Source organism: Oryctolagus cuniculus, chromosome 3, assembly GCF_051225735.1.
Source record: "Oryctolagus cuniculus isolate XC-2025 breed Fujian yellow rabbit chromosome 3, ASM5122573v1, whole genome shotgun sequence".
NCBI lineage: Eukaryota > Metazoa > Chordata > Mammalia > Lagomorpha > Leporidae > Oryctolagus > Oryctolagus cuniculus.
This window is the reverse complement of record NC_142869.1, coordinates 75,966,077-75,981,099: the sequence shown is the minus strand read 5'-3', so window position 1 is coordinate 75,981,099 and position 15,023 is coordinate 75,966,077. Positions and strand designations below refer to the sequence as shown.

The 15,023-nt window shown below is 35.0% G+C and overlaps 1 protein-coding gene across 6 annotated transcripts in view; it reads left to right on the top strand.

Annotated features, from left to right (window-relative positions):
• Positions 1-14,443, top strand: part of SCN2A (sodium voltage-gated channel alpha subunit 2) — a 132,972-nt gene extending 118,529 nt beyond the window's left edge. For all 6 annotated transcript variants that reach the window (XM_089329086.1, XM_002712241.4, XM_008258692.3 and 3 more), the window contains exons 23-27: positions 1,402-1,455; positions 2,984-3,121; positions 3,480-3,584; positions 8,939-9,209; positions 10,922-14,443. In XM_089329086.1, coding sequence (XP_089185212.1) covers positions 1,402-1,455; positions 2,984-3,121; positions 3,480-3,584; positions 8,939-9,209; positions 10,922-12,117 — 1,764 coding nt within the window. In that variant the 3' untranslated portion in view covers positions 12,118-14,443. The remainder of the gene's footprint in view (positions 1-1,401; positions 1,456-2,983; positions 3,122-3,479; positions 3,585-8,938; positions 9,210-10,921) is intronic.
• Positions 14,444-15,023: the final 580 nt, after the last annotated feature.

Genomic DNA, 15,023 nt, shown 5'->3' with positions numbered 1-15,023 from the left:
ATATGTTAGGTAATGCATATCTTAATTAGATTGAGTGAACTCTTCCACGATGTATATATAATTGAAAATATCATGCTGTACAGCATCTATATAATTTTTTGCCAATGTAAAAATAAATGTAAAACAGAACAAAAATGCATATATATTCTACATAAATACAATAAACTACATAAAAGGATAAAAGATTTAATATAAATAAAAATCAGTTCTTCCCTAGCGTTTGCAAAATCCTTCTAAGGTTTATTTGCCTGAATTCTTCCTCAGTAATTGTTGAGCTATATTTTCTGTTCCATGTTGAAAACAAGGCAGCTCCACGAAGTTTATAGTTTCTCAGACTGAGTTAGGGAGTCCAGTCCATGTCCCTTATTTGTGAAATTCTGTCTAGGTTTTCATTGTTTTCTCCCATTTCAACTCTGAGCAAAGTAGAGATGCTTGTCCCTGGGAGTAAGGAATAAATGTATTTTATTTTTCTGGGAGAGGAGTGAGAGGTAGATTCTGTGCTCCTTTTCAAGTGCAGACAGAATATAGCCTCCACTCACCCAAATATTATCAATACCGTAACCAAGTGTACTACTCTTATACCCATGCTCAAATTCTGTCCTCATTACCATCTTCCTGCCTGCTGGTTGAACACTTTAATCTCCTGAAAATAAAACCCCTACTTTCAAGACTATTCTGTCTGCTCTTTGTTTGTAAGAATTCTTTCAACTCATCAGCAGAGCATAATGTCTCACATCCACCTGCTCCCTGAGGTGATCTATCTTTACAACCCCAAACACTATAGCAATAATCAAGCAAAACACAGATCCTGTGGCACTAAGAGACTGAAAAAAAATGTGCAAGACTTGTTTTCAGGAATAGTCTGCACACACAACAGAAAATAAGTATTTAAAATATTAAATTGTCATTAAATATGTATTCTTTAATAGCAGGAGACTGCTTCTTACAGAATAATTATCTCAAAATGGTTAAAAATACCGTATTATTGATTAGTAACATCATTTAGAAAAAATAAGAAAAAACTTTATAATCAGATAATTCAGCATTCTTTTGGACTTATCTCATTCTGATATTATATCAGTGATATTCTTTCATCAAATTTTATGTTATATTCCAATAATCAGATAAGAATAAAAATGTAGATACTACTTTTATGATAGTATATAGTTAGTAAGTCAATTTAATTATAGATGTTAATGAACATATAAAAATATTATAAAAGAATGTAAATCTGAGATACTTTCAATTCCTATGTTTTAAAAATTTCCCAAAAGTTTAGATGTTAACATCAAACTTTTTTATATACCTGCATTTGAAGGAATATGGTCAACTTCTCAGATACTTACTATATTTTCTACAGTTCTAATTTATGAAAAAATTAAAGGATATGACTTTTTACAGGCCACATTTAAAGGATGGATGGATATCATGTATGCAGCTGTCGACTCACGAAATGTAAGTTTGTTTAGAGGAAACATTGTTTAATTTGGTCAGGTGAACATTTCTACAGTGTTGTAATTTAGATATGGTTTCAACAAAGTAAAATCTATGGACCAATTCAGAGTACACCTATATTATAAAGAAAAACTACTTATACATTTCTTTCAAAATTCTATGAGAATGTTTTTCTTGATTCATCTTTCATATTTTAATATACCTTTGCTATTATTTAGCATGATAATTCATGCCTAAAATTTTTTTATTGTATTTATAAAAATGAGGCAGTTTGGTTTTGGTGCTGATCATCCCAACCATTCATGCATTAAAAGCCCTCCTGGAAAATTTCCTTCCTTTGTCACACATTTCATTCAGCATTTTATCTTCCTTGTAATAGTAAAGATTTGACTAATGGCTGGAAAAAAGAACCAAAATAAATTTAGAAGTGTTTCTGGAGGTGAGATATTATGATAGAAGGCAGGAATTTTCAAATCTGTGTCATATGCATCAGTACTTTTCAAATTTTTTCTACAGTTTTCACTGATTTGTCACTGTTTAACAAGGGAGGAAATCACATGTTGGTTTGCAAGAGCTTGGTAATTAAGTTCAAAATGCTATTTCTCTAACACCAGCAATTAGCTTTTAAATTAAAAAAAAAAAAAACACACAGATTTATTTGGTTGGTTGGTAGGTTAGAAGGCAGAATGTCAAGAGAGAGAGAAAGAGAGAGAGAGAGAGAGAGAAATCAAGTGCTTCTATCCACTGGTTCACTCCCCAAATGGCCGTAATAGTCAATATGGGCCAGGCCAATGCCAGGAGACAGAAATCCCATCCAGGTCTACCATGTGTGTAGCAGGGACCCAAGTATTGAGCCAGCATCTGCTGCCCTCCAAGCTGCATTTCTAATGAGTTGGATGGGAAGCAGAACAGCCAGTAGTGAACTAGGATTCTGGTGTCCCAAGCATTGGCTTACCCCACTGTGCCAAGACCTCAACCATGCAGCTGGCTTTGCAAATAAAGAATTCATAAAACCTTTTTCACTTTATAAAAGCCGGAGCCAGGGGGAGGGGGAGCAGTGGTGAGAGAGAACTAAAAACCCCATATTTTATCTCTGTCAGAGCTATCAGGGTTCTCAGCTATGGATGCTTTCTGAATAATAATTTGTTATTTATTATTGCTCATGGTGCTAAGGGATTTCTTGAATTAGCTCATTTAATCTTAATTAATTTTATCACACAGGTAATACCAATTCCATTTTACCGTTGAAGAATGTGGCTTACCACATTAAATGTAGAACACGTCTTTGAACTCTGACCACAAGCAATGAGCTCATAACTACTTTCCTCAATACTTTGATATGTCTTTGAATAATACATTCAAAATTCTCTTCATCTTCCTTATTAATAGCCTGCATTATATTCAACTTACTTTTTTAATGTTTGATTTCTTTTCATGCAATATATGCTTGAGGAGTTCAAAATTCACTGATGTGTTTTTTATGAAAGGAATATAAGATCTAATGATTATCATTCTTCGTATTTTGTAGGTAGAATTGCAACCCAAGTATGAAGACAATCTGTATATGTACCTTTATTTTGTCATCTTCATTATTTTTGGTTCATTCTTTACCTTGAATCTTTTCATTGGTGTCATCATAGATAACTTCAACCAACAGAAAAAAAAGATAAGTATATTAAAACTTCATCTTTGTTCTAAAATGTGAACTATACACACTGCACTATATCTTTGTATGCTCCAAAATGTAATCAGCAAAATAAAAGAATATAAAATTCATAAATTACTTTGAGATATTTGATAAAGTACAAATTTTAATTGATAATTCCTATAATATATTTTGGTATTTCTGGTATAGAAGTATGACTAATATAGCACAATTCATATATTTAATATATACATCTCCATAAATACAGATATTAACAACATTATATAGAACATGGGAGCCTATGGTCACAAGATTACTGAGGTGGATTATATGGTTAGAAAAGAATATGCTTTTAATAAGTTTTCATTCATTTCTTTACTTTGGAGGTCAAGACATTTTTATGACGGAAGAACAGAAGAAATACTACAATGCAATGAAAAAACTTGGTTCAAAGAAGCCACAAAAACCTATACCTCGACCTGCTGTAAGGATAGCATACTTTCATCACCAGTTAAAGTGATATTATCCAACATTTTCAAAACCAAAATTATTAGAAATTAGTATTTTTGTCAATTTGCAGCAAATTTTTAACCTTAATAGTGTGACTAGCTAAATAAATTGAATATTTGTATTCTATATTACACAATATTATAAATTTTATAAGTAACATTTTATATCTAAATATATACAACATATAAATTGAAAAATTCAGACTTAAATGCCAGTAGTAGCACACAAAATGGATGTTATTGAGGAGTTTCTAATAATGTGGTTAAGAAAACACATACATATCTCTGCATAATGTGGTAATATTAAATATTCTCTGCATGGGGAATGATTGAAACAATTAGTGTATCTCAGATAGGACTATTTTCTACTGCATATTGAATGGAATTATTAATGAAATGGGTCACAAGATTTGTTTTTTTCTGGTTAAAAATATAACCAAACCTCCTATTTTCTCCTAACATTCCCTAAATGGGATAATACCATGTTTTTTATGACTATGGCTCTTCCAATTGCATATTTAGTTGCTGATTCTATTTGGCCTACTGCAGGAAGTTGTCAAGAGAGCCCTTGGGTTATGTCATCACTCTTGAAGGAACAGTTCAGATATTAAATCTCAGAAAGCTTCCTCCACATGTACACATGTACATAGTGTAAGCAATTCAATGTTCCCCAAAAATCTTGATGTAGTAAATGCATTGATGACAATAAAAAATTGACCATGATTATGTTTTCAGTTTGTAAGTCAGCTAATAGCTCAAGCTACATTTCATAAACCACACAGAACGTGCAATTGGAGCCAACTTTTTGAGAAATGATACTAAATTTGAATGGATGGAATGAAAAGAAGGGGATGATCTCTATGTGAGAAAACATATGTTCCAAACTCATGATAATGCAATATTTCAGTAGAGAATAGTGATATAGTTGTATTGAGGAGAAATAGACATGGGGTTTTCTGGGTTAAATGAGTAAAGGTTACCACGTGAGTCTGAAGCAATTGATCTTAGGTAAGCAATACAAATGTGATATAGTTAGGGGAACAGCATAGTAATGTGAAGAAATCAGATTTTTTTTTTTTTTTGAGGATTTAACCCACAGACTGGGAAGTGAAGATGTTAGAGACAAGATATTTTTCCCCATAGGCAAGAAGTTGAACCCTTATGTACAGTAAGACAAATTCATAATCTGGGTTCATACAAACAAGACTGGAATCCAAAGGCTAAATGGGCCATTAAGAATACTCAGTGGAATGAGGCAGCTATGTAATATAAGGAGAGATATACCAAATATTGGGGAGTTTAAAGTAGTGGGTGTTTTGTGGACCTATCAGTTCCACCAACATAAATTGAAATCCTGTGAAGATATTTGGAAATATAGATGTAGGACCTATCATACGTTCAGACTGAGATACGGATTTTAGAGCCATCAGAACAGAATTTGACTGAGCTGAGAAGTACAGACTTATTTTTGCAAAGTAGTTAGAATAGAAAGAAAAAAAAATCCTGAGCTGGCAGACACTGCTGGCACTTCACCAAATTATAGAGAGAAGTAAATCAATGAAGGGATGAGGTTGATCAGGAAGGCAGTAGATACATTTGATAATGAGGTTTTTTTAAGCAAAGAGATTGTCTAATTACAATAAATAACACATAGATGTACCTGGGTTGGGGCAGAGATTCATGGGAAAACATCAGTGCATTTAGCTAGAATATTAACAGTGACAGTTTGGCAAATTAGGAAGTTAACTGGTAAAATCCATTCATTCACTTCTTTGTTAACAATAAGTACCATGTGTCATGCTAGACATTTAAATTTAAATATCAGGGGTGCCCATAACAATTTATGGAAATGTTTATTGTGATTAAACTATGCATGAATTTAAAAACACATTTACACCATATAAATTTCTTTCAACTTCATTTTCCTACAAAGTTTTGAAGTGTCCTCATATTGACCAATGTTGAATCTAGTTAATGAAATGACTAGTAACCAGATAGTAACCATATCAACAAATGAAAATGCCAGGAAGGAACAGATAGCTTGGGCTGTAAGTGCTCATTCAGAGCAGGGGTCTGATTAATCAGAAAGTTAGGGAAGGATTTATTAAAGTGAGGTATCAGCTGGGGAGCCAAGAAGAATGAGAAAGTGCTGACAGGAAAACTGAGATGAAAAGAGTCTTCTGACAGAGAGCACATCTTTGAAGGCCCTGAGACAGAAAACTGGTGAGATTCTGCTGCAGATAATGGGGGTTCCTTTGGAGCGTTTTCAGGATGAAGAGGTCTCACTGGGCCAGCATTTTATGGGCCTCATAGTTCAGCTTCAGGAATTGTTTATCCTAAGAGCAGTAGGAAGCCATTGAAAGGGTTTGTGATTTTTTTGGTTTTTGTGATTATCTTTCAATTAGTTTGCTAGAAGCAGTGTGTATGCATTGTAGACCTGCTTTGAAGCAATTTCAGAGACAACAGGCAGCTTAAACCAGAGTGGTGTGGAAATAAAAGTGTATGGATGTCTGAACTACCCTCAGAGTGAAAGTTGAAAGTTTGTCTACTAATTGAATATGGGAAAAAGTAAGGAAGCAGCAAGAATGACTGATGAGGTTCTGCGTTGCACATTTGGACAGTGCCATGCAGTATGTGAGGGAGGGACAAGGGTGGGGAGAAACATCCGAAGTGCTGACTTCCTGAACAGGGCAACCAAAAGCAAAGAGGGAGGGAGGAAGAGAAATGATGGATATTTAGAGGAAGTAGTCCAACAAAGTTCTCTTAGAATTGAGAGGTAAGGTTTGAGGCACAGTGAAGGGAGTTCTGTAGGGATAGAGATTGAAGAGAGGAGTAAACCTACAATAAAGTCACACAGGATATGAATGAAGAACAAGGATGTTTAGGTCAGATTTAGAGAGGAAGAGGAACTGAGTATTCTAAAGAATTGTTAGCAATGTATGAAAATATGAAAATCGAGATAACCAGAAAATTGGGGCCGGCATGGTGGTATAACAGATGAAGCCACCTGCAATGCTGGCATCCCATATGGGTGTGGCTTCATATCCAGCTGCTCCACTTCTGATCTGGCTCCCTGCTAATGACCTGGAAAAAGCAGCAGAGGATGGCCAAAATGCTTGGGCCCTTGCCACCCATTGTGGGAGACCTGGACAAAGCTCTTGGCTCCTGGCTTTGGCCTGGCCCAGTCCTGGCTATTGCAACCACCTGGAGAGTGGACCAGCAAACCAGTGGATGGAAAATTTTAATTTTCTGATTTTCTCTATCTCTCTAAATAAATCAATCTTTAAAAAAAAAAAGATAACCGGAAATTCTAAAGAAGTAAAGGAATTTCCTTACACTAACTGACTTTCTCAGAAAACAAGAAAAAAAGGAAACATAATGGGAAATTTCTGAGAAGTTTGAAATTGTCCTGGGAGCAAATGAGGGACTCAGGATTTCTCATTGCTATTAAGGGCCAAGGTGAAGTTACAGAACATGTATCTTGGAAAGCAAGACCTTGAGAGTTGTTCTGCTTCTTCAGGCTTCTTTAGCATATCCAACACCCAGAATTTCAACTGGAGGCAGCAATGACTCATGACTGGAGAGGTTCACTGTTACTTAACTAAATGTGCAGCAAATCTTGGGAGCTTTCTATTGTGATGATATAAGATTTTAAGGCCAAATTTCTGCTTTCAATGCATTTTGAACTTAATGAATCCTAGGTGCTACATCTGTGAGAAAAATGACACTGCCCTGTTCTTGAGGAGCCTCCCAACAAGTGGAAGAAATAAAGTAAATAAAATGAATAAACAAACCATTTACAATACAAAGTCAAAAATGTTATGGTAAATGAAACAATCACGTTTTCCAAGAGCCCAGATCACTTCGCTTAAAATTGAGTTAGAATTCACCAGACAGACAAGAGGTGGGGAACTTTGTTTTAGGCAGTGTGATACAGTGTGATAGATAAACAGTTAAAATGATAGGGCAGAACCTTCAAATTTTAATAAGAGGTGTAGGTGGGTGCTAACAGAAAGGTAGAAGCATGGGGAACATACTAAACTAAGAAAGGTAAACTATAAGAAATGGTTGGGACTGGAATTTGACACATTTATTAAGTTAAAGGAGGCCTTGGGAGGGCAGACCCAGCTGCATGAATGTGAGAGGACTTCAAAAAGTTTGTGGAAAGTGAAGTTAAAAGATAAGTATATTTTGGTGCAAAGATTGAAATCTGTACATAGTTTTTTCATAATGTGTAATTTCTATGAACTTTTTGGAAACCCTTAATAAACATCGGTAAATTGTACCAAATCCATATCAAGAGAAAAGAAAATAGAGCAGGTGATGTTTGATGTCCAAGAATTTCAATTGGAAGTAATGGAAGCTCTCCAAGTAGAAGGGGCATAACTGTAATATTAAATATCAAGACCGGTGAAAATGTTAAGATCTGGGAAAGCAAAGGTTTAGTATAATTATGAGCTGTAGCTTTTTAAAATATGATTTTATTAATTCAGAAAAATTGCCCATATAATCTTCATACAGCTATTTTATTTTAACATCCTACATAACTTATTTTTACATCCTACATAACCATAAATTGGTTATTAAAATTAAAATGATAACCTTGGTAAAATACCATTAGATCACAGAAATTAATTGCAGTTTATCAGTTTTTTACTAATGTCCCTTTTCTTAAGCTATCTTTTTGATGTATTTGGAAGTCAGAGAGACAGATAGACAGGTGGAGACAGACAGAGATCTCCCATCTGCTGCTTCTCTCCGCACATGCTTACAATAGCCAGGGATGGGTCAGGCTGAAGTCACAATGGGAAACTCAGTCTTAAGATCTATCACAGGGATGTCAGGGACCCAACACTCGCTCCATAACGTGCTACCTCGCAGTGTGCTTAAGTTATAATTTTGAAAACAGCTCTCAGCTGACCTTTAAGATGAATTTAAGATCTTTGGCAGTGATGAGTGAATAAAAAGGAAAAAGAAAGAGAGAAAAATCTTCAGGAGTATTTATTACTTCTTAATTTTAATATTCACCATCAATATATTGAATAAAAAGATTTGTTATAGTGGCAAATATCTGCTGACAATCCATCTAAACGTGTTATGTTCTAGAAACTAAGAACATAATATGTAGATCTTAATATTTAGTCAACTTATAGAGTCTGGCATCATGAATAATATAAACAAACACATTTCAAAGAGTTGGATATTCTGAAAAACAAAATTATCTTCCAAGTATAAGTGTGATATGTTTTATAAAAGCCATGTTTTATAGTGTGATATTAAAATAAGATTTTAACTATCTAAATACACTCTTATGTATTATTTGTTCCAGAACAAATTCCAGGGCATGGTCTTTGATTTTGTAACCAAGCAAGTCTTTGATATCAGCATCATGATCCTCATCTGCCTCAACATGGTCACCATGATGGTGGAAACTGATGACCAGAGTCAAGAAATGACGAACATTTTGTACTGGATTAATTTAGTGTTTATTGTTCTGTTCACTGGAGAATGTGTGCTAAAGCTAATTTCTCTTCGCTATTATTATTTCACGATTGGATGGAATATTTTTGATTTTGTAGTGGTCATTCTCTCCATAGTAGGTAAGAGGTGCTTTCACTCAATTGAAGAATTTTGGAGTGAAAATTTGTATTTTAAAACTTTAGAAGTGTTTTCATTAGTCTTTCCTATTCATCTTGAACGTCCAAGTAAAATTCATGTTTATTGTTTAGTCACTTCTCTAATTGCATGCTGTGCATGAACTGATGTGTCAAAAGAATTTATATTTTCACCTGTCATTTATTGTTTTGCCTCATTCAGAAGACAATAATTAAACTTCGACATAATACTCTTATTTTCAGTCATATTCCTGTGGTATAGACAGGTATTGCTTTAAATGAATACTTCACATACACTTAAACACAAAAATCATTAGAAGCCATCCATATAAGTATCATTTCTTTGATAATTCAAATAGTGTTGTGTCAAATAATGACACAACAGACTTCATATTATCTTGGTGTTCAGATAATTATCTATGGAATGTAATATTCATTTTCAAAATAAGACATTGGATTCAAAAACGCAAAACAGATTCATTATCATCAATATATGTTAAGTGTTTATGTGTAGTATATTAGGTGATGGAAGTCAAGACAAGGTTCTGCCTATTGGAAGAAAAGGAACATCCAAGTGTATTTCCAAAAGTTCATGAAAATAATTCATTTAGAATATGTTTATTTTGGTGCAAACATTTTTTAAATTCATGCATAGTGTTTTATAATATTTATTTTCAATAAATTTATGGAAGAGCCCTCTGTACATAGATTTTAAATATTTGTAGCACCAAGATAAGTTGATCTTTTAGTATTCTCTGAGCTTTGTGAAGTACCTTTGTAGATATAGGGAGAAAAATGGTATATCATTGTTCTCACTGCTTCCTCTAATATAACAGGACATTTTATTCTTGTATCATTCCATTGGCTCCTCACAATAGGGCCAGGATGATGGTAACACAGTAATTAAGAGATGAGAATTGGGGATTCTACTGATCTCACCTGGGGGCTGCCTTATGCCACTGTTTACCAACTCTGTGACCTAGGACAAGTTACCTCAGCCTTCCAATCCTTCATTTTCCAAGGAGTGTTTCTGCAGAGTTGCTGTGAGGATTAGAACATTTAGGTTAATGTGCTTAGCATTGTGTCTAGTACAAAGACAGGACTCAGTAAATGTTAAGTTTAGTAATAACGACAACAAAATGTTGGCATTTTCACCATCTAGTAATGCACAAAATCAACAGCCAGGATTCGGTCCCAAGCGTGTCTGTCTGCAAAGCCTGTGTTTTTCACCTGTATGTCATTCTGCCTCCTCTCAAAGAAAACAAGATCGTAGGTATTTTAGAAGAATAAGAACTCTTGTATTCCTCATCCAAAATCGCATGCCTTATCCTTTAGCTCCTATGTAAATGCTGGGACTAGTATTTTGGAAGTATAAATCCATTTCTATGCTTGGCTGCCATGCATTTTGTGCTGTCTCTGGACTTCCAGTGACTGAGTCATTCTTTTGCAGGATGCTTATTTTGAAATAAGAAGACTGACCATTGCTATCTTTATTTAATATGACGATGCTAATGCTGTAATACCAAACATATCAGTTTTATATTGCTGAACAAATAGCTGCAAATTATAAATGCATATAAACAAATGGTTATATATGTAACTGTCAAGTCTAGATTTTTATAACTAGGTAGTGCTTACCTTATGGATTTTTGTTTGATACTATTAACACTGTTTTTTTGCTTGATGCTTTTCCATAGGTATGTTTCTGGCTGAGTTGATAGAAAAATATTTTGTGTCCCCTACCCTGTTCCGTGTGATCCGCCTGGCCAGGATTGGCCGAATCCTACGTCTGATCAAAGGAGCAAAGGGGATCCGCACATTGCTCTTTGCTTTGATGATGTCCCTTCCTGCATTGTTTAACATCGGCCTCCTGCTCTTCCTAGTCATGTTCATCTACGCCATTTTTGGGATGTCCAACTTTGCCTATGTTAAGCGGGAAGTTGGAATTGATGACATGTTCAACTTTGAGACTTTTGGCAATAGCATGATCTGCCTGTTCCAGATTACCACCTCTGCTGGGTGGGATGGATTGCTAGCACCTATTCTCAATAGTGGACCACCCGACTGTGACCCTGAGAAAGATCACCCCGGGAGCTCAGTTAAGGGAGACTGCGGGAATCCATCTGTTGGGATTTTCTTTTTCGTCAGTTACATCATCATATCCTTCCTGGTGGTGGTGAACATGTACATCGCTGTCATCCTGGAGAACTTCAGTGTTGCTACGGAGGAAAGTGCAGAGCCCCTGAGCGAGGATGACTTCGAGATGTTCTACGAGGTTTGGGAGAAGTTCGACCCCGATGCAACCCAGTTCATAGAGTTCTCCAAGCTCTCTGATTTTGCCGCTGCCCTGGACCCACCTCTTCTCATAGCAAAACCAAACAAAGTACAGCTTATTGCCATGGACCTGCCCATGGTCAGTGGTGACCGGATCCACTGCCTTGACATTTTGTTTGCTTTCACAAAGCGTGTTCTGGGTGAGAGTGGAGAGATGGATGCTCTTAGAATACAGATGGAGGAGCGGTTCATGGCATCAAACCCCTCCAAAGTCTCTTATGAGCCCATTACCACCACTTTGAAGCGCAAACAAGAGGAAGTGTCTGCTATTGTTATCCAGAGGGCTTACAGACGCTACCTCTTGAAGCAAAAGGTTAAAAAGGTTTCATCCATATATAAGAAAGACAAAGGCAAAGAAGGTGACGGGACACCTATTAAAGAAGACATACTCATCGACAAACTAAACGAGAATTCAACCCCAGAGAAAACCGACATGACACCTTCTACCACTTCTCCACCTTCATATGATAGTGTCACCAAACCAGAAAAAGAAAAATTTGAAAAAGACAAATCAGAAAAGGAGGACAAAGGGAAAGATAGCAGGGAAAGTAAAAAGTAGAAAGAAGAAAGAATATTCCATTTTTGTGATCAATTGTTTACAGCCTGTGATAGTGATGTATTTGTGTCAACAGGACTCCCACAGGAGGTCTATGCCAAACTGACTGTTTTCACAAATGTATACATAAGGTCAGTGCCTATAACAAGACAGCGACCTCTGGTCAGCAAACGGGGACTCAATAAACCCGGGAAACAGCGTCACAGGAGGTTTCTGTTTTCACAACCAGCTGACACTGCTGAAGAGCAGAGACCCAATGGCTACTCAGACTATAGGAACCAATTTCAAAGGGGGAGGGAAGTTAAATTTTTATGTAAATTCAACACGTGACACTTGATAACAGTAGTTGTCACCACTGTTTATGTTTCAACTGCCACACCTGCCATATTTTTACAAATTGTGTGCTGTGAATTTATCACTTTTTTTTTTTAATTCACAGGTTGTTTACTATTACATGTGACTATTTTTGTAATTGGGTTTATGTTTGGGGAGAGGGATTCAAGGGAGGGAACTCTCCATTTCTCTATTGTATAACTGGATGCATTTTTCAATGAAGGCATGTTGCAATTCTCATTCACATATGAAAAAATATCACATCACTCAAGGAAAGAGTTTACTTCTTGTTTCAGGATGTTTTTAGATTTTTGAGGTGCTTAAAATAGCTATTCATATTTTTAAGATGTTTCATCCAGAAAAAAATTTTAATGTGCCTGTAAATGTTCCATAGAACACAGCATTTAAGAGTTGTTTTATTTTTACATAATCCATTATATGTACATGTATATATGTATATATGTATATGTGCGTGTATATACATATATATGTATACACACACGCGCACACTTACAGAGACACACGTACCATTACATAGTCATTCAGAGTTGAGTCCTAGCAGCATGACTACAACATTTTTATAAGTGTCCTTTAACATAAAGTTAAAACATGCTCTCAGTTCTTTCTAAGAAATCTGAATTGACCAAAAAGCATCCCCACCACCACTTTATAAAGTTGATTCTTCTTTTTCCTGCAGTATTGTTTAGCCATCTTCTGCTCTTGGTAAGGTTGACATAGTTTATGTCAATTTTAAAACAAAAGTCTGCTTTGTAAATAGTAATTTTACCCAGTGGTGCATGTTTGAGCAAACAAAAATGATGATTTAAGCACAGTATTTATTGCATCAAATATGTACCACAGTAAGTATAGTTTGCAAGCTTTCAACAGGTAATATGATGTAATTGGTTCCATTATAGTTTGAAGCTGTCACTGCTGCATGTTTATCTTGCCGATGCTGCTGTATCTTAATCCTTCCACTGTTCCGAAGTCTATTATGGGAAGCCATATGTCAGTGGTAAAGTGAAGCGTGTTGTTCTACCAAGACCTCATTCTTCATGTTGTTAAGCAATAGATTGCAGCAAACAATGAAGAGCTTCTTGCTTTTTACTCTTCCAATCTTGACTGAACCCTCTATGGTGAAAAGCCTGACTGTACAAACATGTTGCAAGCTGCTTAAATCTGTTGAAAATATATGGTTAGAGTTTTCTAAGAAAATATAAATACTGTACAAAGTTCATTTTATTTTATTTTTCAGCCTTTTGTACATAAAATTGAGAAATGAAAAGTATCTTCAGGTTGATGTCATAGTCACCATTGTTAGTTTCTGTTCTGAGCACTTTTAAATTAAAGCACTTCACTAAATAAGAAGTAAGCACTAAGATGCAGTATAGGTTTCTGCTTTTTTGAGTACTGTAAACTTGCACACATTTCATTGTGAAACAAATCTCAAGCTGAATCCATTGATTTGCTTTCAAATAGGAATGCCTTATCATTGAAAGAGGCTTAAGGAAAGATCAGCTGATTCTTAGCATTGCTTGAATTTTTTGTTTCCACCTAGTCTTTTTATTCAGTAATCATCAGTCTTTTCCAATGTTTGTTCACACAGATAGATCTAATCATACCAACTCACGTGGCACTAGAACTCGACCAGTTCTAGAATATTTGTGATATGGGATTCAAGCTTTTCTTTCCCCCAACAAAACCAGATAGTGAAATTATATTACCAGTTATAGCAAAACATTTTGTGTTTCACAAGCAACATTAAATGTAGATTCTTTATACTAAAGCTATTGACTTGTAGTGTGTTGGTGAAATGCATGCAGGAAAATGCTATTACCATAAAGAACGGTAAACCACATTACAATCAAGCCAAAAGAATAAAGATTTTGCTTTTGTTTTCGTATTTAATTGTTGTCTTTGTTTCTATCTTTGAAATGCCATTTAAAGTTAAATTTCTATCATGTAAAAATGATCTCTCAGAAAACGTAAATGTAAAGAGTACACGTTAAATATAATAATTCATCTTTAAATTTTTTCTTGGAATGGAAATTAATTAAGAAGAGTGTATTGGATATCTAGTTTTAATATTGGCCAAAACCCTAGAAATGGTATCAGATAGAGCAGTGGAAAGTTATAAAAATTAATAAAAAAAATTGACTAACATTTTAAGTTGTGTATCCTTTCTCCTTCCGTCTACCCAGTTTTGTTTGTTTTTCACTTTTTTGCTGTAGTTCCTTCTCTATATATTATTGTTCTACTTTTATGTATACTTTTCCATCCCTTCCTTGGACTCAGTCTTTTTCATTCAGGGTATTTCCTTCTTTCTTTTCTATTCATCAAATGTCTTATTTATTACAGTCTGTAGACAAAACTGTGTGCACTTGGGCCCCTAATAGTTTACTGTCACTCTGTTAAGTACATAGTGTCTCTATTTCATTTTTACAATTTCCTTGGCAAAATTCCAGGAAAGGTTAAGTATCAACTCTTAATAATAAATAAACACAAATAAATATAGGTCCTAAACGTCAAAGGGGTGGTTTTTCCAACTCTATTGTAAACATTTTGGGAAAAGATTT